The 25,044-nt window shown below is 42.3% G+C and overlaps 1 protein-coding gene across 4 annotated transcripts; it reads left to right on the top strand.

Annotated features, from left to right (window-relative positions):
* The first annotated feature begins 496 nt into the window (after positions 1–496).
* Positions 497–24,237, top strand: rapgef3 (Rap guanine nucleotide exchange factor (GEF) 3). Of its 4 annotated transcripts, none has more exons than XM_078288141.1 (28): positions 497–528; positions 3,250–3,335; positions 8,904–8,948; positions 13,368–13,474; positions 13,585–13,706; positions 14,397–14,574; positions 14,976–15,060; positions 15,573–15,633; positions 16,112–16,188; positions 16,315–16,461; positions 16,719–16,825; positions 17,818–17,906; positions 18,227–18,294; positions 18,759–18,920; positions 19,097–19,179; positions 19,301–19,331; positions 19,518–19,596; positions 19,875–20,012; positions 20,249–20,346; positions 20,626–20,751; positions 21,255–21,436; positions 21,574–21,664; positions 21,782–21,832; positions 22,005–22,092; positions 22,208–22,272; positions 22,419–22,473; positions 22,751–22,822; positions 23,358–24,237. In XM_078288141.1, exons 2-28 carry the CDS (start codon positions 3,264–3,266, stop codon positions 23,474–23,476), a joined length of 2,598 nt encoding a protein of 865 aa, XP_078144267.1. In that variant the 5' UTR covers positions 497–528; positions 3,250–3,263; the 3' UTR covers positions 23,477–24,237. The 4 variants fall into 4 exon arrangements, with proteins under 4 accessions (XP_078144267.1, XP_078144265.1, XP_078144264.1 ...); XM_078288139.1 differs by lacking the exon at positions 497–528 and adding an exon at positions 2,348–2,536; XM_078288138.1 differs by lacking the exons at positions 497–528; positions 3,250–3,335 and adding an exon at positions 4,603–4,920 and having other exon boundaries at positions 19,521–19,596.
* The last annotated feature ends 807 nt before the right edge of the window (positions 24,238–25,044 follow it).

Raw genomic sequence — 25,044 nt, 5'->3', positions numbered from 1 at the left:
AGTAAATCAAGCAATAGTACACATAATGCAGCTGTGTTGAAATCAAATCTTTCCTGTGGTGGTTAACATGGTGCTGTGAAGGATGGTACAAAAGAAAACCACAATCTTGTTTCACTCGTAACCAAGAAGTGAAGCTGATTTTTATTATAGGAAAATACACCGCAGCATTGCAAGTGTAGATGCTCTGCTCTTGTCTTCATTCTGCACACGCTGCGGTTGTTTGCATGCTCAGACTGTACACCAGTCAACCCCTCTCTCACTCAGCCACTCACACACACACTCACTCCACTCTTTCTCTCTCTCTCACCCCCCCTACACACACTCACTGCCTTACTCAAGCCCAAGCCCGGGGGCACTCTCATCATGACCAATCGGAGAGATACAGGAAGCTGTGTCCAACACACTCCCTAGAACTCACACACACCACAGTGACTGAGAAAGTATCATCGGGCATATGACAGGAGCAAAGGCTTAAAGAGGAAGACAGAAAAGCCGAAAAGTGTGGAAGAATCTTACAAGAGGTTTCAGGTAAAAGCAGTCTATTGATAGCTTCTCAAAATAGTGAAATCTATTGACAGATTGTTTTCATGGTTTATGATTATAAAATATTCTGTCATAATGTATATCTTCTATCTTCCTATGGAAATGGCAAAAACTATCAATATTCATATGATATGCAATAGAAAATTACTAACACTGTACGCGTTTGCAGGATACTCTGATCAATTATTATTACATATCTGACATGGTTTTGTGAACTTTTTTCTTTTGATATATCCACGTAATTGTACTATTGCTCCATATCTCAAGAGACACTCAAGAAATCAGTCTCTAAATAACAGATGCCATATATTTGTCTCTTTTGAATATGTAAAGCTGGATTCATTTGGTAACTATCGCCATGTGGCTGTGCTGCAGTGGTTCAGCGACGGGCCTGTGAAGACGATACTGAGAGTCTTGAGGTGTCGAGGGGCTCTTCAGTCTCTTCAGTGGCTTTCACTCATGAATTACTGTCTGCTTTACTTTCAGCTGCAGTCCTCCTTTCCTCTATGACCATGGGGTCAAATGAATAAAATATCTGCCGTTCTGGCCCCCTTTTGCCGCTAACTGGCCAGGGGTGACATTAGGAAGGAAAAGGTGTGTGTGTGTGTGTGTGTGTGTGTGTGTGTGTGTGTGTGTGTGAGGACTAGCAGACCGTCACAACAAAGAAAGTTGGCAAAGAACACATTCCATGGGCGTAGATATGTTGCAGGAAATCCCACTCCCATTCCCAGAGGAGCTGAGCAAAAACACACTCACTCTCACACACACACACACACACACACACACACACATACATAAACAACACACACAAACAACACACACACACACACACACACACACACATAAACAACACAAAATCTGACAACATTGGATTGCCAGTGTAATAGAGGTAATATTGTTACATTAACATCCATCATTGAAGCTTACATTGACATGCACTCTTTCAATTATGCCTCCTATACAAACAACAGGGGAGACACACTATAGATGGATTTGAAAATCTCTCTGTCTGCACTCACATCGCTTCACTGTACTTCCCAAAATAAATGGCAGCTAAGATCAAAGGCTTTTAGTGAAAACTTGACTGAGGCTTGTGTAAGCGTTTTATCTCGGTGTCGGAGTGATACAGAATGAAGCGTATATGCATTCTCACTAGAGGGCAGCATTTATTTTCAAAATGCAAGATAGGGTTGTGAAGCTTCATGCACAATGAGCTCGGGCTTGTGACATTGAGGGACAAGTTCAAGATGTCAGCAGCCTAAATTTCATCTCTTCAGTAAGATCCAGATTTTTGATAATTACAGCTGTTTAATATGTTCCCAACCTAAAACAAGGTCATCCGACCCCAACCCAGCCTTGAATTTAGCAGCAGTGTTAATGAGCTGTCGCTCCACTCCCTGGGCCACAAGGCAATTATCATTCTTGAATTTTCTGCAGTTAGTGTTCTGAATTCAATCCACCTCTTAAATTCTGAGTTTGAGATTATCCCCATCCAGTTTAAATTAACAGTCTACAGGCAGTTTGTCCCTTTAAGTGTGGCTGGAGCCTCTTACATTAAGAGCAAAATTAGCCCTAGAAACAGTGACTTTACTCTCTATGATCTGCTGCTGTGCATATACGACAATGACAGTCACCTTGACAGAAACTAGCCGAGAGATGGTAGCTATGTGCTCGTCCTTATCAACTAATCTACCATGTTTACATTCCCTCAGGAGGTCATAAGAAGGAAAACTGGATTCCTTCACTGTGAGCATTCTTAAATTGGCATCATGGAGTCCCTGCAAGGCATTCAGAGACAGAGAGTCATACATGACTAGCTGGAGCCACGCAAAGCTTAGCTGGCCTCACTTGGAGCTGACGCTTCTAAAGATCGATCCTTTTTGTTTGGTTTGTTTACTTGCTTGCTTGTTTGTTGGTGTGTGGGACATTTTGGGCTTATGCTGAGACAGCTGAGATAGAAACATCTTCTATAACCCCATGGAAGTCTAACTTGGTAAGCAGTTGTTGTTTTTTTCTGGGGATGGTGGTGTATATAGTCACAGTAGCTTCAGAGAACAGGGAGTACAGCTTCTTGTGTTACGCAGCTGAGTTTCCTCACACTATCTACATATCTTGGATGCTGCTATTTGGAGGGTGTTTTTATGATAGGCAGCAAAGTGAGTTCTGTAGGCTTTGTGATCCAGCATTCACTATACACCCACTGCTGGAGTAGGGCTCCAGGAGTAGAGCAGTAATGTCTAAAACTGAGGTATCGCAACAGGTGTTGGAGTTTTAATAATGATGCAGACAAGAGGGAGTCCCAGTGTACTGTACTCCAACGTCTTTCAACAGTTAATTCATCCACATTTAAGCATGGTAAACAGGGCAGAATAGACGTTCTTGTCAGCGTACTCCATGTGGAAAGACATGGCAATTTGACTCAAGCACTGAGGTCAGTACAGGAAGGGCAGCCCTCCGCTGGAACAATAGCTGGGATTTAAACAAGTCTTATGTAACGTGTCCAGCCTGCGGAACACAGACCATGATCCAGTTGTAGCAGAAAGTGGGAAATCAAGTCAAATAGAGGGTCCTCCTGTCCTTGTTTGGCAGTCCCCAGATTTACAGCTCTTTGCCCTACTTTGAAGATCAAGGTTACCCACAGGCTAATGAATGTTAATGCATTTCTGTGTTTCTAACCATTTTCCTGCTTCTCCATGTCTCATACAGATACCGCTGAAGCCATGTTCTCTATGGAAACCTTAATCAAATCAATCCTTTCTCCGCCTAGACGGGTCACACCAGAGTTGGGGGAAGTAAGTCATTTGTTTCTAAACCACAGAGGAAATCAAGTCCACAACAGTGCAGTAATTCTGAGCCACAAACATTAAGCCTGTGCCCCAGCCAAAGGTAGGGTTATAACAACAAAGAAACACAATGCTATAGCAAGATAGCACCAGGCATTCACAACTGGACATTACAGCATGCCTATATCAGTAAAATGTAATGAAATATACACCATTGTAATTTGAGTTTTATTAACGTAATAAACCAGTAATGGGTATATGGCAGTTTAACACCTGTGCAAAGGACAGACATCTGCACTCAAACTGAGAACTATGAACCCAGGACAAACCTGCAGGTGGATTTACTGATGTGAGACACCGGTGCAGCTGTCTGCCTGTTCTCCTACCTTAACTGCTGTCTGCCCTTGAAACAGTTTATCTGTGCGTCCATGTGCCTACAGTGCCGGGTTAGCCAGACAGCTGGACAGCCTGATAAGTGTGTATGTGGTGTTCTGCAGTTGATGCTTGTGGACGGCTCTGAACTACGGAACAAACCACATTGTACAGTGCCTGCCTGGAACAGTATGCCTCCTTAAATTTGCCCTTGACTCAGCCTCATTAACCTACACTATCAGATGAAAAGCTGAACAGGCATCCTGTGCCTGCTTGGTGGGGGTATTTGTGTGGTTTCATTGAAATGTTCATTAGCAGGGATGTAGTGAAGGTTAAACCCACCTAAACTCAATTTACTTTCCTTTTTATTTGTGGAATAGAGTTTATTCACTCTTTTAGGCTGACTTAAATCTGACATTAAAAAAAAAAGGCATAATGATTTTCTAAATATAATGGACTTTTGTTATAGTGGTTGTTATTTGCATTATGATGATCACTACCTTAAAGTTATAGGTTTAGCTTTTTATTTACCACTGCATCACTGCCTGCTGGTGAAAAGCTGACTGGGCAGCCTGTGCCTGGTGAAACCACCTGCTTAGTCCCACTGATATTTTCATTATATTTGACTTTTTAAACTTTTCCTACAAACATAACCTGGCCTATATGGACATGTAAAGTCACCTGCCCTTCCATCATAGACGCACACACAAGAGGACTCCGAAGTCAATCAAAAGAAATTAAACCCAATTAATAAAGCTGTAAAAATGTCAGAGGAGGCCGCCTTAATGACTCCCTAGTTAGTTGCCAAAGAGCGCACAGTGACACACGCAACTCAACAAAGTGCGCCTGTGCTGAGAGGGATGGCAGAACACTGCAGCCTGTATTCACAGGGGCAGTCATAGCGAGGTAACTCGGTTTGGGTAAAGAAGCGACACACGGAGTACCGCCTGGAGTTGGAGAATAACCGGTCCGGTGTCGTAAAAAATGCGGAATCCTGGATTATTCCTCTCGGTATGCCGTGTCGTCTCTGTAACGAGCCGGTGTCGGTAGATAGATAGATCATGTCTGGAGGTGCCGAGTCCGCGTGCAGATCCTCTGACCGGGAAAGTTGTTGTTGGTCGTTTTGATCCAAGACAAAATGCATCTATTTCGGAGTTACAATTACCAAGTGTTCCCCGACCGCTCCTCCGTGGAAACACCGACCATACGAGGCATCAGCTGGGTACGCTGCTTTCATAATTCCTCCAGTCATACACATAACAACTATGGTTGTACGCTGTCAGTCAGGATCGTCCTGAATGATGATGAGGATGAAGATGATGAGGATAATGAGAATGTTTACACTAATGATAACTAGGATCACCATCCTCATCTTTATCATCATGTGCACATTGCCTTCTTGTATTGAATAGTATGTATGTCTTGCACAGTTTTGAAGTAATGGGAGGATAACTTCGCAGGCTGTTCTGCATTATTTTTGTGCATGTTTATAGTTGACTTTGCAGATTAGCTTCCTGCAAAATGCACTTTATCAGCCAGAACATCAGTAACAGAGTTTCTTGGTAAGAGGCAGTGGAGTATAACACTATGCAATGCTGGGGAAGCTGATTTCATTTTCAGAGGATCATTTCTTCTTCATGTCTTGTGGGATTTGCTAGTTTAGTGGGGTTATGCTGTATAGTCAGTACCATAGCTGGAGACACTGGGATTAAAAAAAAAAAAAAAGCTCTAGGTTTCTCTTAAAAATTCTCTTAAAACCACCGTCCAGCATAAGGTCTGGGGATACTGCAGCTATACTAATGCATGTTGTGCTGCAGCTTAAACCACGGAAACTGTGTGTGAGATGTGTGAAAGTTGCAGAGAGATGGAGAAAGTGATAGGTCCACCACTATCAGAGAGCAGGTCTACAGTGTGTGTATGTGGAAAATGGGGGTAGTAAACCGTACTTCCTCTCACCTCCACTATGACTCCCACTATAAATTGGCAAACAATGCTTCAAGAATGCTTCCAGTAGACTTGAGGTGGATTCCCTATTGTGTTAGCAGCCAGGGTGTGGGGGTACAGGAAGGTAGCAAAGCACAACCAAAAGTTTTATTAAACTCAGGTTATAAATAGTGCATTGTTTATTGTTCACCTTCACCACACCACCCCCGCTCAGTTTACAGCACAGATTGCTGAAGAATGCACAAAGGGGAGTTTTTTGTTTCCAGGTCACAGGAAGAGGCAGCGAAGTGCTCTTAGGCTCTAAATTTACTTGACTTTTAGCATCTATTATTCAATAGGTCAAAGTAGTGACCAAAACAATTATAAATCTGCATAGAATGTGTCAACCTTTTGCTAAATCTGTCCATTTGAATAACATTGAACAGTTATAGCAGCTACATATAAATGTCATATTTTATTGTTTAAACAAAATATTTATCGACAAAGAATTGACAAATCTTTGTAGAATTTCTGACCTTGATATCTCACATTCCTAGCTGATTTTTTTTAGCAAGTAGGCTACATTATAAACAGCAGCAGAATCCTACAGCCTGGAACCTCTTACAGACAGATTTGCAGCTGAATGAGCTGATCCCGTTTAGCACTTTTAAAAATGCAGTGAAGGGTTTGGAGGCCGATTCAATTGGAGTTTGTAAATGCTTCCCTAGCTAGACTCATCTACTCATTTTAGGTGCAGGATTCTGTTTTTTTAATTATTTGTTTTACTGCCTTGTTTTTATTGTATGTCTCTTAATGTTTGTTTTTGTACATTGTGGCAACACTGTATCGCTGCTGTCTTGGCCAGGGCTCCCTCGAAAAAGAGATCTTGTAATCTCAGTGGGACTCATCTGGTTAAATAAAGGTTAAATAAAATAAAATAAAATAAAATAAATAAATGTTACTACATTTGCATATCAAAACAAGGTGTAAAGTAATGATATTTATGTGAATATACTATTCTGCATTGTACTACATTATACTAAATTCTTACATGTCACAAGAGCCGAGGAGAAAGGCTTAGTAAAGCTTGTAAGCAAGAGAGTTTGTGTTTGTTTAGGTTATCTCATACATGATAAATGACATAGGAAAAACCCCACAGAGATGTGTTAATCTAGCCAATATGACCTAAATACACAGACAACTATAAAGTTCAAGTTGACAATCTGTTGAAAGCACCATAATGATAAAATGATTGAATGCATTGAGTTGACATTTCACACATGATCATCTTTTCTATGGGAAAATTGCTTTCAACATACTGGCAAACAGGCAGTGAGATCTGCTGTAAGAACAATCTTTTATTTACTTTTTATTCTTTCTTTTACTGTATGTCGCATATGTTAGGCTTGAGATTAATTTCAATTACAGAGATTTACAGAGATCCATTCTTCCCAAAGCATCCCCGGTCTCCAATCCTTTGTTGTCCTTTGGCATGTAATACCAACAATGGACCCAATTAAACTGGCTCCACATTGAGGCATTAACTAATTCCTTTTCTGAGCACATGCAGTCAGATACCACCAACAGGGGCAAAGCTGAGCTCATTTTGCAATCATCATTAGGAGATGCCAGACTCTATTCCCCCTGTCCTCCTTGCTCTTGCATACCAGTGGTGAGACATGGAGACAAAGCAGAACAAAATGCCTCACATTCATAAAGCTTCCTCATCATGTCTGCCTGTCTACAGACCTGGGAAGACACTGGTTTTTCCACATATTTTAATTTTTTCACTCAAGGGGCACATGTCTTCCTGGTTGGGTCACGCTTGATAAAACCAGGTTACATGATTTCATGGAGTCATTTTTGTTTCACTGCTCTAAAACAAAATATTAATCTGTGGAATTTTTCAACTTCAGCTTCATGTTTCTGCAGGCTCTTGAGCTAGAATGACTGCCTTGCAATGGGTGCTGAAGGAGTCTTTTTATCGGAGCTAGTTACAAACAGAGGGCAATGTACCACTCAGGCTAAGATCATGTGATATGGCTGGCTGCATAGCAGACCGGCCAAAGCATACCGAATTTACTCTGTCAACAGAGGCGGTGGGGGCATTTATTTGATAGGTGTATATGAATGAACTGGACAGCTGATCACAGCTGCCTGATCAATAGAGCCAGCTACTTTACACATAAATGCCAGGTATGTCATGTGATTACTTTGCATACTTAAACCTTCTAATCTCTTCAAACAATATAGATGAACACAAGCTCAGCACAAAGGCACCAACAGTTTTCCCACATAATGTAAACAGGTACCAATATCCGATACCATAAATCTTTTGTCCTCGCCGCCTGAGCTTGCAACGCCACACTGTGACAAAGTGAAAACCTGGTGCCTGTAGATCAGCTGTCTTTTATTCTCTGATACTCTTTATACCCCCGGGCCTCAGGGGAAACATTAAGCACCCACAAGTTAACCAGATCTGGAGAGATACGGGAAAATTGGTCTCAACAATGGAGCTGTAAAAGGCCAGTATACTCCTCTGACACCTCAGCCAGTGTGTCTGTCCATAGCAGTTGGCTTGGGAATACATGGCTACAGTAACTGTAAGCGGATCATAAAAGTGTTGTTGATAAAAACTGAGCAACAAAGAGGAAGTACAAATTAGGCCAGAGTACAGACTTGGCAACATGTGATTTTTATACATGGCAGCAGGTTTAAGTTATGATTGATCTGACTGTTGTCAGTGCAGATTTTGGAATTGGGAATCACTGGAAGACTATGTGATCAACTTTATGTATCTGGGGCAACCAGCGCAGTATATTTCATCGTTAAATACTTGGCATACTTAAAAGTTTTTCATAAGAAAGATTGTCTGGAGTTAAAAGCAACCCCTTCACGCATCAAAACACATGGCAACAGGCTATGTGCTTTCCTACTGATGTCTATGCACTGTTTCCTCCCACTGCATTACACACACTGACACCCACCCACACTAAGTTAGAGACAATGGTAACTCAACACAGATTGAGCTGATATATTTTTGTTCACTCTCATCCCAATGAAATCAAATACTTGCTCTTTCTATCTAGTCCAGCTTGGATGTACCTGTGGTTGTTATAACGTGACGCAACCACAGTGAGATTGTAATAAGCAACCAGTCCAGCTAGTTCCTCTGGAATGTTTTTCCAAAGCAACTTACACGCTTCATTTCAGTGTAATGGTTTTAAATATGAGATATGGTAGAAATGCTTTAATGGTGTTAACCCCCCCTCTCTCTCCCAGACTCCGCTGCCAGAAGCCCTGGATTCAAAGGACACCATGAAGCAGGTGTGTATGCGTGCCAGCGATGGTGAGCTATGCTTCGGTACATCGCCTCCCCCAGCTAACAGTAATCCAATGTTCTCTGCAGTGTTCTTCTGCTTCTGCTGAACATAGGGAGGGACAGTATCAGAGGAGAGGCATGATCTGAGTCATTTTTTGCTCTCAAGCAAGTATGGATTGCCTCCAATTAAACAACATGAGTGGGAATGGGGCTGTTGAATGAAAGTGAATGTTAGACATGTAAGCTTTGGGTCGGTAGGGTTAATTATTAATTGTTTAGCATCTTATGATACGTCATGTGGCCTCATATATAACGTTTGATTTAAGAGCTCCACGACATGTCACGCGTATGAGAAATGAAATTACACATTGCCTCAATATCATGATGATTTGTAAGCACATATTAAAATAGCAGCACTCTAGTTATGACGCTGTCTTGAAATTATCAGCCCAGGTTTCTCTCACTTTGTGCTGTATCAACCTCTGCTGCCGTCCAGAGTTGCAGTGCTTGCATCCTCTCAAACTGCTGAACTTGTTCTTTTGTTGTTATAATATCCTGCATTACTACTCAAGCGAGTCTTAAAAAACACATTCCTAGCGGGGCAAGCAGTCACAAGGAGTCTAAAGGGCACTCCAGGGTCCACAGTTAATTGACCCCCAGCCCTCCAACCCCAACCCCACCTCTCCCAGCCCAGCCTCTCACACTCCTTTATCTCGACTCCTTCAACAGCCCGCGGAGGAAAGAACCTTTAAAACACTGATAAGAGGGTTTGACATGGAAAGTGAAAGTTTGGGTTCAGTCAACTCCTCTTGCCCATTAAAAGAGGTGGACAGAGAAAGAGAGAGAGTGAGAGAGAGAGCATCTTTCAGAAGTGTCCAGTGAACAGAAGGTGGATTTTAACTTCCAAAGAGTTTTTTTTGCATGTTTCATTGTGTGTTAGAGAGAGGAGATATAGCATGCAGACAGTAATGGGAGAAAAGTAGAGGGGCTGCAGGAGGCAGGTTTTGTCAATTTCTTGGTGCTTTGTTTGGTTGCTTAGCAAGTGTTGGCTTGTGGACTCCACATTGAACCAGCTAGTAATGAACATCATACATCCTGATAGCATTCTACAAGATGGATTGTTTTTAATAACCGTTTTCGATCGAGCTCCATTGTTTGTATTGTTGGCAAAACAAATTCCTTTAATATGAAAGCCTTATTAAAAGAAACATTTGAACTCCACCACACTGAGGTAGAATGCATTTGATCACAAGCTTTGTTTTGATTTAATAATGTATTAAATCACAAATACATTTGTCTCAGACAGTGACCACATATATATTTAAAATAAGAAATAAGCCTTTTAAGAGTGTTATTCTTGTTTATAAACTTTTTAGATTTGCGTCTTTTTCATTTGCTGTTGACTGAGGTGGTTCTGTTCTGCAGCTGGAGGGCTTTGCACCACAACTTATTGTACGGAGGACGGCACAATTACCAGCAAATGCTCAAAGTTCTTGTCAAATATAGCTCTTAGCATGTGGTTGTGTGTACAGTTGTACAAATGTGGTTGTGTTCCTGTAGGCGGCTTTACCTTATACATCTAGGTCAGACGACAAGTTCATATAAACAGCTGACATAACTACTTGAGAGACCTTGAAATTACCTTATCAAAGGCTGAAAAACCTTTTGTACCCTATTGATTGCTGGTGCGCTGCAGGATGGAAACGTTACCCTTAGAAATGCGGTCTAGTATTTTTCTCAGACGTAGAGAGGGGGAGAAGTCAGGTATCTGCAGTCCACACAGCTGCATTGTGCTCCTTGTCTCCTTGCACAGCCTTCATTTGTAACTGCTTCTCGCACCACACAACCCACCAAGGTCACAGAGATGGAAAGTAAGAAGCAGAGAGAGAGCGGCTCGCCCACAGAGGAAACATCAGCCTCTCTCCCATGCACCGGAGAACTGTATTCATCATCATTCCACCCAACAAGGAAAAAATAACCAAACCACATACTATACACTTTAAACACTGAAAGTTTCAGCTATTGCCAGAGTATAGTAAGATAATAGGAGTAACATGATAGTGTAGTGAAAAAGGCAGTTAAGTGCGAAGAGCCCATGTCATAATATATTCATGACCATATGAATTTGACAATTAAGACACAAACCAATATCAGATCAACAGTCCTAAGATACTTTTTGAACGTGGATCATTGTCTGGATTGTGTTGACAACACTAAATCATGACTTGGCTGCTATAGGAATACCACTTCTCCTAAACATACATAGCATAACTTTGTGGAAGTCACATTAGACTAGCATAGGACTCAGTAGTAGAATTGACCTCAGTCATAAAATGGGTCATGATTGCCTATCCAAACGTTACAGCTGGCCCGTCCCGCAGCAGAATACGTCAGTGCACCAGTGCACACGGCCTGCGTGTTATTGTTCTTTGTGTCATTGACTGGTGCACCTGTGGGAAAGGTGTTTGCTCTGTAACTTGACTCAGTTGGAACAATTACCTGCGTAACACATGGGCTATAGCTCCTAGATAGCATGATTAGATGGCCTACATGCAGACAATAAACAATCTACAGTCCACCACAGATGGCATACAATGGAATGAATAGCAGTGATAGAAAGTACTGAATGGAACTATTTATTCCATTTTCTGCGTGTTTACATGATTGTCAAGTGTAGTGGTGGGGGCAGGTTCCAACAGTGAAATATGGCCTTTTATGTTGTTTTTATAAAGACTAGGCCAGGAAATGGAAAATTACCTCACCGAGCTACTATGGTAGTTCAGGAAGATTTATGCCTTTGGAGATCCATATCTCAGTTTGGGAGTTGACATGCCTGAGAATGTGACTAGGGGCGTCCCAGGGGAAAGTGGGCCCCTGGGAATACTGGTGACCTCTAGAGGCAGACTGCCCCATCCCCCTGGGAATGAGGGGCGCAGCATGACTACCATGGGGCACAGCAGACGCCTGGGGACACATTCAGTCAGTAGATGTCAGGTCTGGGAACAGGCCGATGTGGGGATGATAGGTCGAAGTGTGTGCTGCAGAGTGTTATTCACATAGTAGATAAGACCTTACGCTTTTTATCAATGGCTGACGTGCATGTATCATGTTTTACTTGCTCCCAGTCCAAGTGAAAGCGCATGTAGTCTGAACTCAGCTGTGGTATGTGATGTTTGGGTCAGACCGTGTGTGTGAGAACCCCAGGTTCTGTCAGGTTGCGTTGTCATCGTTGAGGCACGGGGTCAGCAGATCAGTCATAGGTCACCAGTCAATTTTTTCATCCTGACTGACTTGCAGAAGACTCTAGAGGAGGCGAGCAGGGCCAGGCTGCAGGGAGTTTCTGACGCTGGCTTCCCCACATTGCCACTACTCCGCTGAATAAGAGAGAGCTGATGAATAGGAAATGGCCATTGTTGAGTTCTGTATGCATCTCAAGATCACCACCTTGGACAAACAGCAGTGCCTTGAGGAAAACCAAAGAACAAACAGGCAACCGTCTGAGTCACTCGTGAGATCACAAGACCGGGCACAGGAGACGTGAGAGAGGGAGCTGGAGAGGGAGGAGGAGACACATAAAAATGTCCACCACAGTCATTAAGAGAGTAAATCTTGTTGTGTAGTAGTTTGGTAAAAGCTGCTTTTGATATAGACACGGTGCATACAGCATGAAAAGCTAAGCAAACTAAGCACGTTCTCCGTTTTATTATGTAAGCCTTGCTTCTGCATCAATGGCTGATACAGCTTTTGCACCCCACTTACGCTGCTCTCCGCAGTGTGTTCGGGTTTTAGAACTGATTGGAGCGAGTTGGGGTGGTTTGGGGGGGGGGTGGGAGGGGGGTGGCTGTGAAGCATGTGGGATGACTTGGCGCAAGCGAGAGAGGTTCAAAGGAAATAGATTGAGGGTGGTCAGAGAGGAAAATGTGTTGTCACCATGTGCCAGCCAGTGACTGAGTTGTGGAGGCTGGGAGCTCAGCGAGGTGTGGGAGAGTTTAACGCAGCAATTCTTAACACGTTCTCACCCACCCTGCCACCCACACACACACCACGTTACACTTCAGCCCCCGCAAAACTCTCCACTCACACCGTTGACGTGTGTGCCATCACACATGATCTCCATGGTGTGTCTCTCTCTGAGGGGAAATGCAAAGAAACCCTCTCTCTCTCACACACACACACACACACTTGTTTCTCTTACTAACTCCTGTCTGCCGCCAACACAGAAGTCGACTGTTTCGGTAAACAAGACCATCTGTGTAACATATCCTCCTTATTTATGTACACAGCTCTCTCCCTCTCTGTCTCACTCTGTTTTCATCATGTCATAAGAGGGAACATAACTCAGACATACCATACATGTCTTTGGTACAAAAGGAATCATTGTTTCAGTGTTTGTTACTCTTTTTTTTCTTTTTATCCTGATCCAGTTTCTGTCAGATCGTATTCTGAAGGCAGCGAGGTCGGTGTATAGTGTTATGATCGAGCGCGACCCTGGTCTGATCCGAGATAGAAAGTATCACCTCAAAACATACAGGTACCAACCCTAGTGGTGTGCCTTTCTCCATATTAAACCATGATGATCACTGCAAAATATGTGCAATCTGTCACATTAAATTTACTCTATTTACTCTCTTTCTCTCATAGACAATGTTGCTCAGGTAAGGAGCTTGTTGATTGGCTAATGAAGCAAAATGAAGGCCTCCAATCAAGAAGCCAGGCAGTTGGAATGTGGCAAGTCTTGGTGGATGAAGGAATCCTTGTCCATGGTAAGAAAAATTAAATGAAGACGTGTTTCTTATAAAAATTTAATGTACAAATTGTGTGGTCTTTGAAAGTGTGTATTCAGTGCCATTTGGGTAACAACCAAAATAAAGGACACACCAACATAACATGTCGAGTGTCCACCAGAAAAGCTTCACTGCACCTTGGTATAGACTGCAGTTTAATAACATTTTGCCACAAGAAATTCTATAATTTGGTGGGTTTTTGATAATGATATAAAACACTGTCCCTGCTCCAGAAGTGTTTCCGAGTAGGTTGAAATGTGGCGACTGAGTCTGCCATGACAGATGTTTTACAATGTGTTCTCGCTCAGCCAAGTGTTCAGTGACCACTCGTGCTCTTTGGACGGGGGCATTGTCATCCTGGAAGAGACCACTCCAATCAGGATGGAAATCGAGTGAAGGGGATCACTCAGAATAGATTTGCATTTATTGCCATTTATCATGCCATTTAGGAGTGTGGTGGAGTTATTACATGACAGGAAAAATCAACCCATCTGCTTTAAACGGATTTTAATTTCATCATTTGCTCATTTGTTGCCTTCATTTTGCCACTTCCCTGTGTTTAAGAGAGTTGTGTTTTAGTAATATTCAGTCACTTGTAATCAGCATATCTCTCCATTTAGGTCTAGATTTACATCTCAGTGTTTTGCCTCTTCCCCCTTCGCAATCAAGTGAAACACGAGTTGAACTTCCATGATAAGGACACCCAGTTCTACCGCTTCCTGGACTCAGAGTTTGGCCTGAACCACATGAGCAATGAGAAGGACTCAGAGGACGAGCTGCAGGAAGGGGTGTCGCTGCTGTCTCAGATGGGTCCTGATGCTCTGCTCACTATGATCCTGCGGAAATGGTCAGTGTCCTTATCATAACTATGCTGCATGATAACTGTATGATGACTACGATAACTATGGTGATGAATATGTAACTATGTTTTAGGCTTATTTTAGAGACCAATGTTCCTGACATCAGAAAAAAATACAATTTCAGTTACAATGCATAAACCCTATGCTTGACATCTGTCTTTTTCATATTCATCTATCATACATCCTATGAGGTTCAGATAGAAATTCAAAGGGTTTTTGTACAATCCAGAACATTGTAGGACTCTAACAATCCTATTGGACTGTTGCATTTTGATTTTATTGCGTTTTGGAACCACTCCAGTAGGATAGATTTCCCGTTTTTTAGTAAGGTTGTTCAATGGTTCTGTGGCTGAATACAGCTGTTTGTCTGTGCGTTCCCTGTGTTTAGCCCCAGTCAGAGGAGTGCTGAGGACCTGGAGGTCATCTATGAGGAGCTGCTCCATGTCAAGGCTGCTGCTCACCTCTCCACCTCCGTCAGTCACTTTTACTGCCTGCTCCTGACATCAGTAGACATTGTGTCCTGTAGAAATAAAGAGCCACTCTCACGCTGTTATCATTAAAGTGTTTGTTCAAAATCAAATGCGGCAATTACATCGCATCGCAAGTGCAGGTCGGGAGATTTGCCTTGATGATGCTGGAATAGCCTAAATTTTATTTGATTCAAGAGATAGAACAGAACAAAATAGAACTCCATTGTAATGTATTTTTTTAAGGCTTGTATTAATAATTTCATTCATTCATCATTTCTTCTTAGATATACGTCAAAATCAAGCACAGCACGCTTTTTGTGCTAAAGAGAGTGATTTTGACAGTCATTTGCTAAATTTAACAGATTGCATTGGATATTACTATAATCAAACCATGCATCCAGTTTCCCCTGGTTCTTAAACTACTGTCAGACTAAAGAACTATCTGACTCAAACATGACAGAAGCAGGAGTTATCCTTGAAGTCCAGCCTCATGTCTTGTCCTGTTGTGCCTGTAGGTGCGTAAGGAGCTGGCAGCGGTGCTGGTGTTTGAATCGCATGCCAAGGCAGGAACAGTCTGTGAGTGTGACCGCCTTGCTGACATTTGAGCTTGGGCGGGAGAGAGCCTCACACACACACACACACACACACACACACACATACACAGTTTCATTGTATAGCTGAACGGCACTGCACTGATGCTCTAATGTACACAGATGTCCTGTGAACATCCTCCTCTGCACATCACATGTCCTTCAGACGTAACATGATCTCTTCCAGACAAACCGGGTGAACCATCTGGAATATTCAAATGTCCTCATGTCATGATTGATTCATCACTTTACTAAGGGCAGTCAGGCCATAATATATCTTTTACACTCTTCTCATCTCTCACTCTTCTCATCCAGCCTTGCGCATGAAAGATGTACATGGTAAAGCCTATTATGTAAACATGCTCTGTTAATCTGATTTTCATGTAATGACTGATGAGGTTATTCAGATGGAGATTAGTGTAAATGGCCGATGTCGGTGCTGATTGTCTTTTTTTGTGATGTAGTGTTTAGTCAGGGGGACAAAGGCACTTCATGGTACATCATTTGGAAAGGATCTGTAAATGTGATCACACATGGGAAGGTAAGGCGATATGCAGGGTTGCAAAAAACCCTCATACAACACAAAATTGTCACACATAAAAAATGCCGTGACTTTAAATTGTCTGCTAGTATATCCATAAATTACAATTGTGCTGTATACACGCAGGGCCTGGTAACAACACTGCATGAGGGTGAGGACTTTGGGCAGCTCGCTCTGCTGAATGATGCTCCTCGTGCCGCCACCATCATCTTGAGAGAGGACAACTGCCATTTCCTCCGAGTTGATAAACAGGACTTCATACGCATCCTCAAAGTACGTCCGATTACCTCTTGTCGCTACATACAAACTGTAATTACTATTTGTGCAGTACCACGAATTTTTCCCAAGTCAAACCAGGTCACAAAATTCGGAAAACCCTCAGCTAAGATCAGAAGTGTTACCATGCCATGTAAGGTCATATGTGACTGCGTAATAGTTTTGTGTGTATACACTAAAAATTCCACTCCGCAAATATGGCAAATATCTAGTTGATCGGGTCGTCATCCATGTCTGTGTTTATTGTTCCTCAGGATGTGGAGGCTAATACAGTGCGACTGGAAGAGCATGGGAAAGCTGTGCTGGTCTTGGAGAAGAGCGCCGACTCGTCCGAGCAGGGAGGAGCAGGAAACAGCAGCAAGTAAGAAAGTGTGACACACCCGCCTCTCAAGACAATACAGCAGTCTCTTAACAAGCAGGGTTACACTCATTAAGACCCTTGGAACGCTCTTTACCAAGGCGTGGGCAGAAATAACGCCATTAAAACAAATGCTTCCATTGGTCATTGTAATGTAATGAGGGAGAAATATACACATCCTTTGTAAGATGTGTTAAGGGTGTTATTAATGGAGTGTTTTCTTTGTGAGTCAATGGCTGGTTCAAAAAAAAGATTTGGACTTTTTTTTTTCACCTTTATTTATTCAGGGGGAGTTTTACTGAGAGCAATGCTCTCTTTTTCAGGAACGCCCTGATCACATTCACACACATTCACACCTGGAAGCTGACCAGTACAACCACAGTCTGATCTGCTGGCCACTGAGCAGCTCCACTGGGGCGGTTGGGGTTAAGGGCCTTGCTCAAGGGCACCTCAGTGGTGGTAATGAGGGAGGGGCAAGCACTGCTTTTCACTTTCCCCACCCAGATTTATCCTGCCGGTCCGGGGGATTGAACCGACTACTTTCCGGGCACAAGCTCGCTTCTCTAACCTTTAGGCCACCACTGCCCACTAACTTCAACCCTGCCTTGTTGAATGACTTGTTATCAGTCTCGAAGTGTTTTAGCAAACATAAAATCTAATTAATGTGATGCTGACCTCCCCTTTCATGCTGACCCCTTGTTTCTCTCTTCAACTACACACCTACACAAACAAACATCCTCTCTCATTCCTTCACTCTCTCTCTCTCTCTCTCTCTCTCTCTCTCACCCTCCCTCTCTCCCTCTCTCTCTCTCTCTCTATCTGCTTCATTCATCAGTTTCATTTTCATAGTGTTAGGAGTTTTTCTGTCTGTCGTAAAAGCCACAGCCATTGCCTTCTTTCAGACAAGCTCCGATCCTCCACTTTACCAAACAGCCAAGCATTACTATCTGTTCTTCTTCTTTCTCTTCTCTCTCTCTTCTGTCTAAACTGTGCAGGTACACGGTCATGTCAGGAACTCCGGAGAAGATCCTGGAACACCTGCTGGAAACGGTGAAGCTGGACTCTAATGGAAACGACGCTATAGGTGGGAGACTGCATGCATCTGTTTGGCTTTGTCTCTGTTTTACTGAGCAACTTAATGCTGTTGTAACTATTTACTAGTCATGTGACCAGGATGACCACAACTTGGTTCCCATCCAAATGTCTAGCATGGCTTGTGGTTTCATGGAAAATGTTGTTTGGGTCTTTCACACGAAATGGTCGACCAATATATAAAAAATTAGTGTAATCAGACTGGCTGCATTCCTCCTGGTTTGTTTTATGTCCTTTAAAAGCAGTCAGATGACGGAAATTATAGTACTAGTTAGTCAGCTGTGTGTTGTTGTGATGTTTGTCTCCCCGCAGATCCCTGTGTGAGCGACTTCCTACTCACCCACAAAGTCTTCATGCCCTCCAGCCAGCTGTGTACTGCTCTACAGCACCAATATCCGATGATGCTTAGAATGATGATCATAACAGTGATGATGAGAAGGATAATATGTGCTGCTGCTGCTGCTGATGATGATGATGATGATGATGATGATGATGATGATGACGATAATGCATTCACAACGATGCGTTTGTAATGATCTTGGATGTATTTTCAATAGAAATTTGTAGATTTCGTTACAAGGGAGCGGCACACTTGAAAAAGAATTAGGAAGAGACTGTCTGCAGACTGATAAGCATAGTCAAGAAAATCATGAATGTCCAGTCAACAAAATTATTAACTTATTAATGTGCAGCAGCACTTAGAAACAAACACATTTCATCTTTTAGTTTCATCTAAGGGCATCCTATCGCCAGGAGTAAATGCTTATGCTTATATTGAATGCGGTTGTGCTCATGCATAATTGAATTCTTCGTCAGTGAAGCTTGTTTGGTAATGCCCCTTAACCTTGAGTGCACCTACCGTGCGGAGCCGTCAGACGGTTCAGAGCTGGAGAAAGCCGCCTACACTCTCAACAGCAAGCAGAAGGTAGTGAAGCTGATCGGCCAGTGGGTGGCGCTGTATGGCCTCCCGCTGAAAGAAGACCCTATCGCTTTAGACTTCCTGGAGGTGAGGTTGCAGGCTGAAGTTCATTACATTAATGCTCATGTCTGGATATACATATGAATATTTGTCATTGCATTTTAAACATACTGAGCAATATAGATTTTATTTGTGAGGGGAAATGATTGCTTATTCACTCAAGACCACATGCTTTTTCAATTTTCATGTCCGTGCTGTAACAGAAGCTGAAGAAGGAGGTGGCAGTTGATTCCCGTCTGTCCAGCATGCTGAAAGAACAATTCAGAGACAGGAGGAGAACCAAAGTGTAAATTGTCTACATCTATCCACATCTTACTATAGCTATACTATCTTTCTCATATTTTACAAGTCAAAAATATTGCAGCATACCATCTAACCCTGTTTCTCATCTCTTAATCCCTTCACAGGTTGGAGAATGGATATCAGTCACTGACGAGGGTAAGCATCTTCGCACTCATTTCCCCTTTTGCAGAAAATGTTCTGAGATGGCAGCAGGAGCCGGAATGTCAATGTCAGCGATTCATTTTAATGAGGAAACAATTTGAATGTTACGTTGTTGTCATTTGTCATTTGTCATTTTAATGTCACTGACTTGCTGACTCACTCTGATGTTTGATTTATCAGCAGAACCAACAGTTTGATTGGTTTTCAAATTGTGAGGAGCCAGTGGGGAGGTTACAGCCAATCAGAGCACAGGATAAAGGTGAGTAAGGCTCAGGAAGTAAAATGGGCAAATCCCATCCATCAGTGATGCGTGTCTAGATACGTGAACAGAGTGCAAACATGAACTTAGCTTGTTATGATCTTGTCCTGGAGCAACACAGAGCAATTAGCTCACATTAGTTCATGTAAACTTAGTTAGGCCTAACGCTGTGGGTGTTATTTATGAGCAACAGATATTATCACACATCATTACTCGCGTCATCAATTATGAAATCAGCATATCATGACATTTTCTGTTTCTGTCCTGTCTCGTTGCAGTGTTGTATGAGATCTACAGGCCAGACAGCAAGCCTCTCAATCTGATGCTGCCGGTGAACACATCCGTACAGGATGTGATGTCAGCCATGGTCAACCCTGGAGGAGATCACGTCCTGGTCAAAATGAACTCCATGGGAGGTGGGCATCAGAAACTGATCATTCTGACATCTTAACATTATTTCCTTCAAATCTATGTGGGTATTTGTCATGTATATTGCCAGTTAGAAAATGTAAGTGGGGGTAAAGCACACACAGCAGCATATTGATGTCAGGCCTGTATAGTGTTCATAGAAAATTCCTTGTCTACTGTGCTTTGTCTGCAGTTACAGTTCATTATGCTGCACATTTGTTTATGATCCATTCCATCCACACAGAAAGGGCTCAGCTGAAGCTGGATGCCACTGCAGTCTTCACCGCTCTGGGACTGAACGAGAGGCTGTTCATCTGCACAACCAGCCAGGTGGAACAACTGGTGAGCGCCGTTCCCCCTCCAAACCAAATGCTTTTTGTTAAAGCAAAAGATCCCAGCACATGAGCATTTTAATTGTGATAATAACACCTAATTTATTTAAACAGTAACAACTGTTGTTTTGTTTTTTTCGACAACAATAATATGTCGTCATACTGCAGTGTTCATAAATCTGTGTCATATGTCAGTGGGGTGCAGTACAGAATGATGTCAGGGGTTCTGATTCTCTCTCTCTCTCTCTCGCTCTCTCTCTTTCTCTCTCTCTCTCTCTCTCTCTCCCAGATGCCCCTAAAGGAGCAGCAGGGTCCAGAGCAGGGAACCACTGACACCCTTGAGCAGATGTGCTCTAAAGACATCGCCAGCCAACTCACCAATTACGACTGGGAGCTGTTCACTGCCATGCATGAGGTAACTCACAGCTTAGCCAACAGCAGAGATGACAAGTCTTACATCTGACTGCGGCATATAAACAAATTGATTCAGAACGAAGTTGCATATTTACACTGTGAATACCTCATCACGGCTAAGTGCAAATACAATACAATATAAGTAGTATAAGTATAAGAAGTTAAGCCAAAGCTGATCCTGGCATTCAGACATTTCCTCATGTCAACAGAGGATAACAGATACATGGTTAGTCAGACATGTATCTGAGTCACACTCTCTGGCACCTTTTATCTGATAGCGGCAGCTTTGCCATCAGATCATCTGCTCTTCTGACCCATCACTTCCTGCATGCTCAACATGTTTCTAAAGCCACACACATTCCTGAAGTTTCCTCTTTCTCTGTGGAGTCTTTTTTTTATTTCAATGAGTCCATTGTTTTTGTTTAATAACTCTATAAATGAATCTTCTCAGCATGTGTAATTTAGTCTAGTGGTTTGTGACTCACAGTCCGCGTCTCTCTTCAGGTGGAGCTCGTCTACTACATATTTGGCCGACATAAATTCCCATTCGCCACCACGGCTAACCTGGAGCGGTGCGTGCGGCGCTTCAACGAGGTGCAGCACTGGGTGGTGACTGAGCTGTGCCTGTGTGAGGACCTGGTCAAACGAGCCGTGCTGCTCAAGAAGTTCATCAAGATGGCTGCAGTGTAAGAGTCACGCGCAAAGAACCTCATCTTGTAAACCCTGTAACATCAATTCAAGAACAGCACAATGTCACTTTGGGACCTAATGGTCTTTGGGACTTTGGGACCTAATCCGCCGCCATGTTTCCTCTCTGTCCCAGATTGAAGGAGCAGAAGAATCTCAATTCGTTCTTCGCTGTGATGTTCGGTTTGAGCAACAGTGCAGTACAGAGGCTTTACAAGACCTGGGAGGTGAGACCTACTGAACACAATAGTCATGATCAAAGTAAACACTTTGTCACCATTTACTGATAATCATTTTTGGAAATGACTGATTAAACACTTTTTCTTTGTTATTGTGTGTTACAGAGAATACCCAGTAAGACAAAAAGGGTCTATTGTGCTTATGAGAGGTTGATGGTAAGCATCCTAAACACACTAAAATACACTGAATAAATGTTCCAAAACAGTCAGTATACTGTAATATCTAGAGCTTTCTATTTCCTCTGTTCAATGCAACTTATCTGTTTTCATGTTACTCATATAAAGTGTGAGTGCTGACGTTCCTCTGTTTATCCTCTGCTGCCATCAGGATCCCTCTCGTAACCACAGGGCCTACAGACTGGCTGTGGCCAAGCTCAGTCCTCCTTACATCCCCTTCATGCCTCTGCTGCTCAAAGGTAACAGTAACCCACAGCATTTTATATAGTACCAACATGTAAGTGGTCATGTAAATCCACCTTAAATCACCAAGATACTTATCACTGACATGTTTCTGCTGCTGTCTGTACCTAGACATGACATTCATCCATGAGGGAAACAAGAACTACACAGACAAACTGATCAATTTTGAGAAGATGGTGAGATGCAAAAATGTTGCTGTAACTACATGTGTGACATTTCTTCTCTTTCATATGTTGCTGTTTTTCTTCAGGTTTTCACATCTTGCCTTTAGCGTGAGTAAAGCTTTGGCTTAAAATGCTTCCTTTTCCTCTCATTGTTGCAGCGCATGATTGCCAAGACGGTGAAAATAGTGCGAGGGTGCAGGAGCCAGCCTTACGGTAAGTTATCCAGTCTTCAGATTCAGATCACTGGCACGCATGTGGAGCCCATGTGAGACACACACTCACACTGATTTTATATTATATTCAGCAATGCTGTCCAGTTCTTACAGGACTTCTGCATGTGAAGGAGATTCACTTTGTAGTTTGGACACTGCATGTTTTCAGGAAAGGTCAACAATTGCACATACATGCTGAACAACATGGATGATGTTAGGCTTCTGTCTAAGAATAATAATACATTCTGTTAACATTGTCTCCTCTCGTTCTTCTCTAGTGCCTTCATCTCCACAGAAAGGCCTGGCAGATCGCATGTTTCTGGAGGCACCTGCTATTCGCATATCTACATGTAAGCTACATTACATCTGCTGTATCACTTACTGTTGCATCCAGTTGTATCGCCTAGTTGCTATCCCAGTAGTCAAAAGGTTTTTCTGACTACATTGATTTACTTTGTTTTGTTTTGTTTTATTTTGTTTTCGGGGGTTTAAGTAATGGTGTTTTAATGGTGTTTTTCTAGTCGTGTTTTTTTTTTTTTTACTTTTGTTCTCCACAGCTTCATTATTCATTATTCATTATTCTGATTCATTACTGAACAAAAATGTATAATTTATAATAATACATCTTAAACTGAAGAATTGTCTCAATACAATATTATGGAATGGAATCCACGGAATTTGCATGATCATTGCCTACATTTTCAAACTCTGAGCTTTCAAATAAACCCCAAACTGTTATCATTACACCACTTTACTTGTTAGGCATGTCCTTTTAAACCTGTTCATCCTGGCAGAATTTCCCAAGGAGAGGCATAGAAAAGATGTGCTAATAGTAACCCACTAAAATGTATGCCATTTTAAACATGATTTATCCCTGTTGTCCAGACTCGGACCACTCTCTCCCTCTGCGGAGTCCCAGCAACATCCGGCACTACATCCAGAACCTGAAGGTGATCGACAACCAGCGCAAGCTAACGCAACTGTCAAGAACAATAGAGCGCTAGGACTTCAGCCCGCAAGTGTGTAAAGACTGTAGCATTGTAGCCCATCTCTGAATCAGAGGACGGATCACGGCTGGATAAACAAAACTTCCACACTCATCTGAATGAGATGGACTTCTGAAGGTGAAAAAGGGGGATTCGTGCTGTGGAGCATTCATGGAGCAGCTCCCTGAAGTCATTATCAGCACAGCATGGAGGGAGAAGAAGACTCACAGTGTGCACAGTAATGACCTCTAGTGCCTTAACAGAGAATCTGGTCCTGTGTTGGTTAATAGTCTATTGGACTGTGTTGAAGACAGAACATATGCCAGTTGGTGGACGTTTTTATCCATAAAGCCTTACTGTACATAGGTGTATACATAGGAGTGCATACATTTTTGGTGTGGGTGGCCCAAGTGGGAATTGATCCCCTCACCAAGGCAGTGTTAATGCCATACTCATCCCACTGAGCTTCATATACTGTATAAGTGACACAATCTGTACAGTTACGCGGAGTATGCCTATCTTTTGTGTTAACATTCATTTATGTGACTGTTTGTATAGTTCAATCTGAGGAGGAATTACAAAGGCAGGTTCACAAAAGTGCCATAAGAGCCCATTCTGCCATAGGGAATTAGTTCAGTGGTTTGTGCACTAGTATTTCCACATTAAAGCTGAATATATCGTATCAGATCAATGTTTGTTAGGCAGGCAACTAACTGAACATGCATATTATTTCATACCACGTTGTACGTTATTTTCTAAATAAATTATTTTCTGAGTTACGTGGATTCAATCAAAACAAGTAAAGATTTGTAAAAAGGGAAATATTTTATTTAAAATACAAACCATAACAGGTACAAATTATCCTCAAAAGACAACCCCCCCTCCACAAAAAAAACAAAAAATTCTCCCCAATATGGGGTGAGAAGAATTCACAACAAATCAGTTTATCATTTGAATTCAAAAATACTCTCCTTGTCATAAATATGTACAACTTCTTTTTGAAAGTCCAGGAGAGTGATAATGGGCTAAGACACATAGAAAACTAAGGGCAAACCCAGTGCCTTCTCCTGATGCAACCATGGAGGAAGAAGTAAAAGAATCCCCTTTCATTATAAATAACAGGTTGACATGTTCAGTCTGCATATGAATGTTAAAGCATTCTCATACAGACAATGTTAAAAGATTTACATATTTTAGATGTATCCGATACCGAATGGAGATTTAGTAGACTTTGCACCGTGAGACTTGTTGCGGTGCTCCCATGACAAATAGCCAAATAGTAAATTACTGTCCAATATGAGGAGGCATGAAAAAGAGTGTAATGAGGCAAAACAAATGTAACACATATGGTTAGTACGGTGGTGGTGTTTGAACAGGTGATACAACTGCACAGCACATAAATTATCACACTACATCAACACACCCGAGCTCAACTCAGATATGTCCTGGTGGTCACCGGAGTCTGCGCTTCACTCTCTTGTGTCCATTTGTGGTATTAATATCAGTAAGATCAGAAAAGTGGTCCAGCGTGTAAGTGGTGAGTACGTCTGCAGGAGGAAAATCCTGAAAAGAAATGTTTCACACTC

Source organism: Centroberyx gerrardi, chromosome 14 (genome assembly GCF_048128805.1).
Source record: "Centroberyx gerrardi isolate f3 chromosome 14, fCenGer3.hap1.cur.20231027, whole genome shotgun sequence".
In the NCBI taxonomy this organism is placed as follows: Eukaryota; Metazoa; Chordata; class Actinopteri; order Beryciformes; family Berycidae; genus Centroberyx; species Centroberyx gerrardi.
The sequence above is the reverse complement of the archived record's forward strand: the minus strand, read 5'-3'. Positions and strand labels throughout refer to the sequence as shown.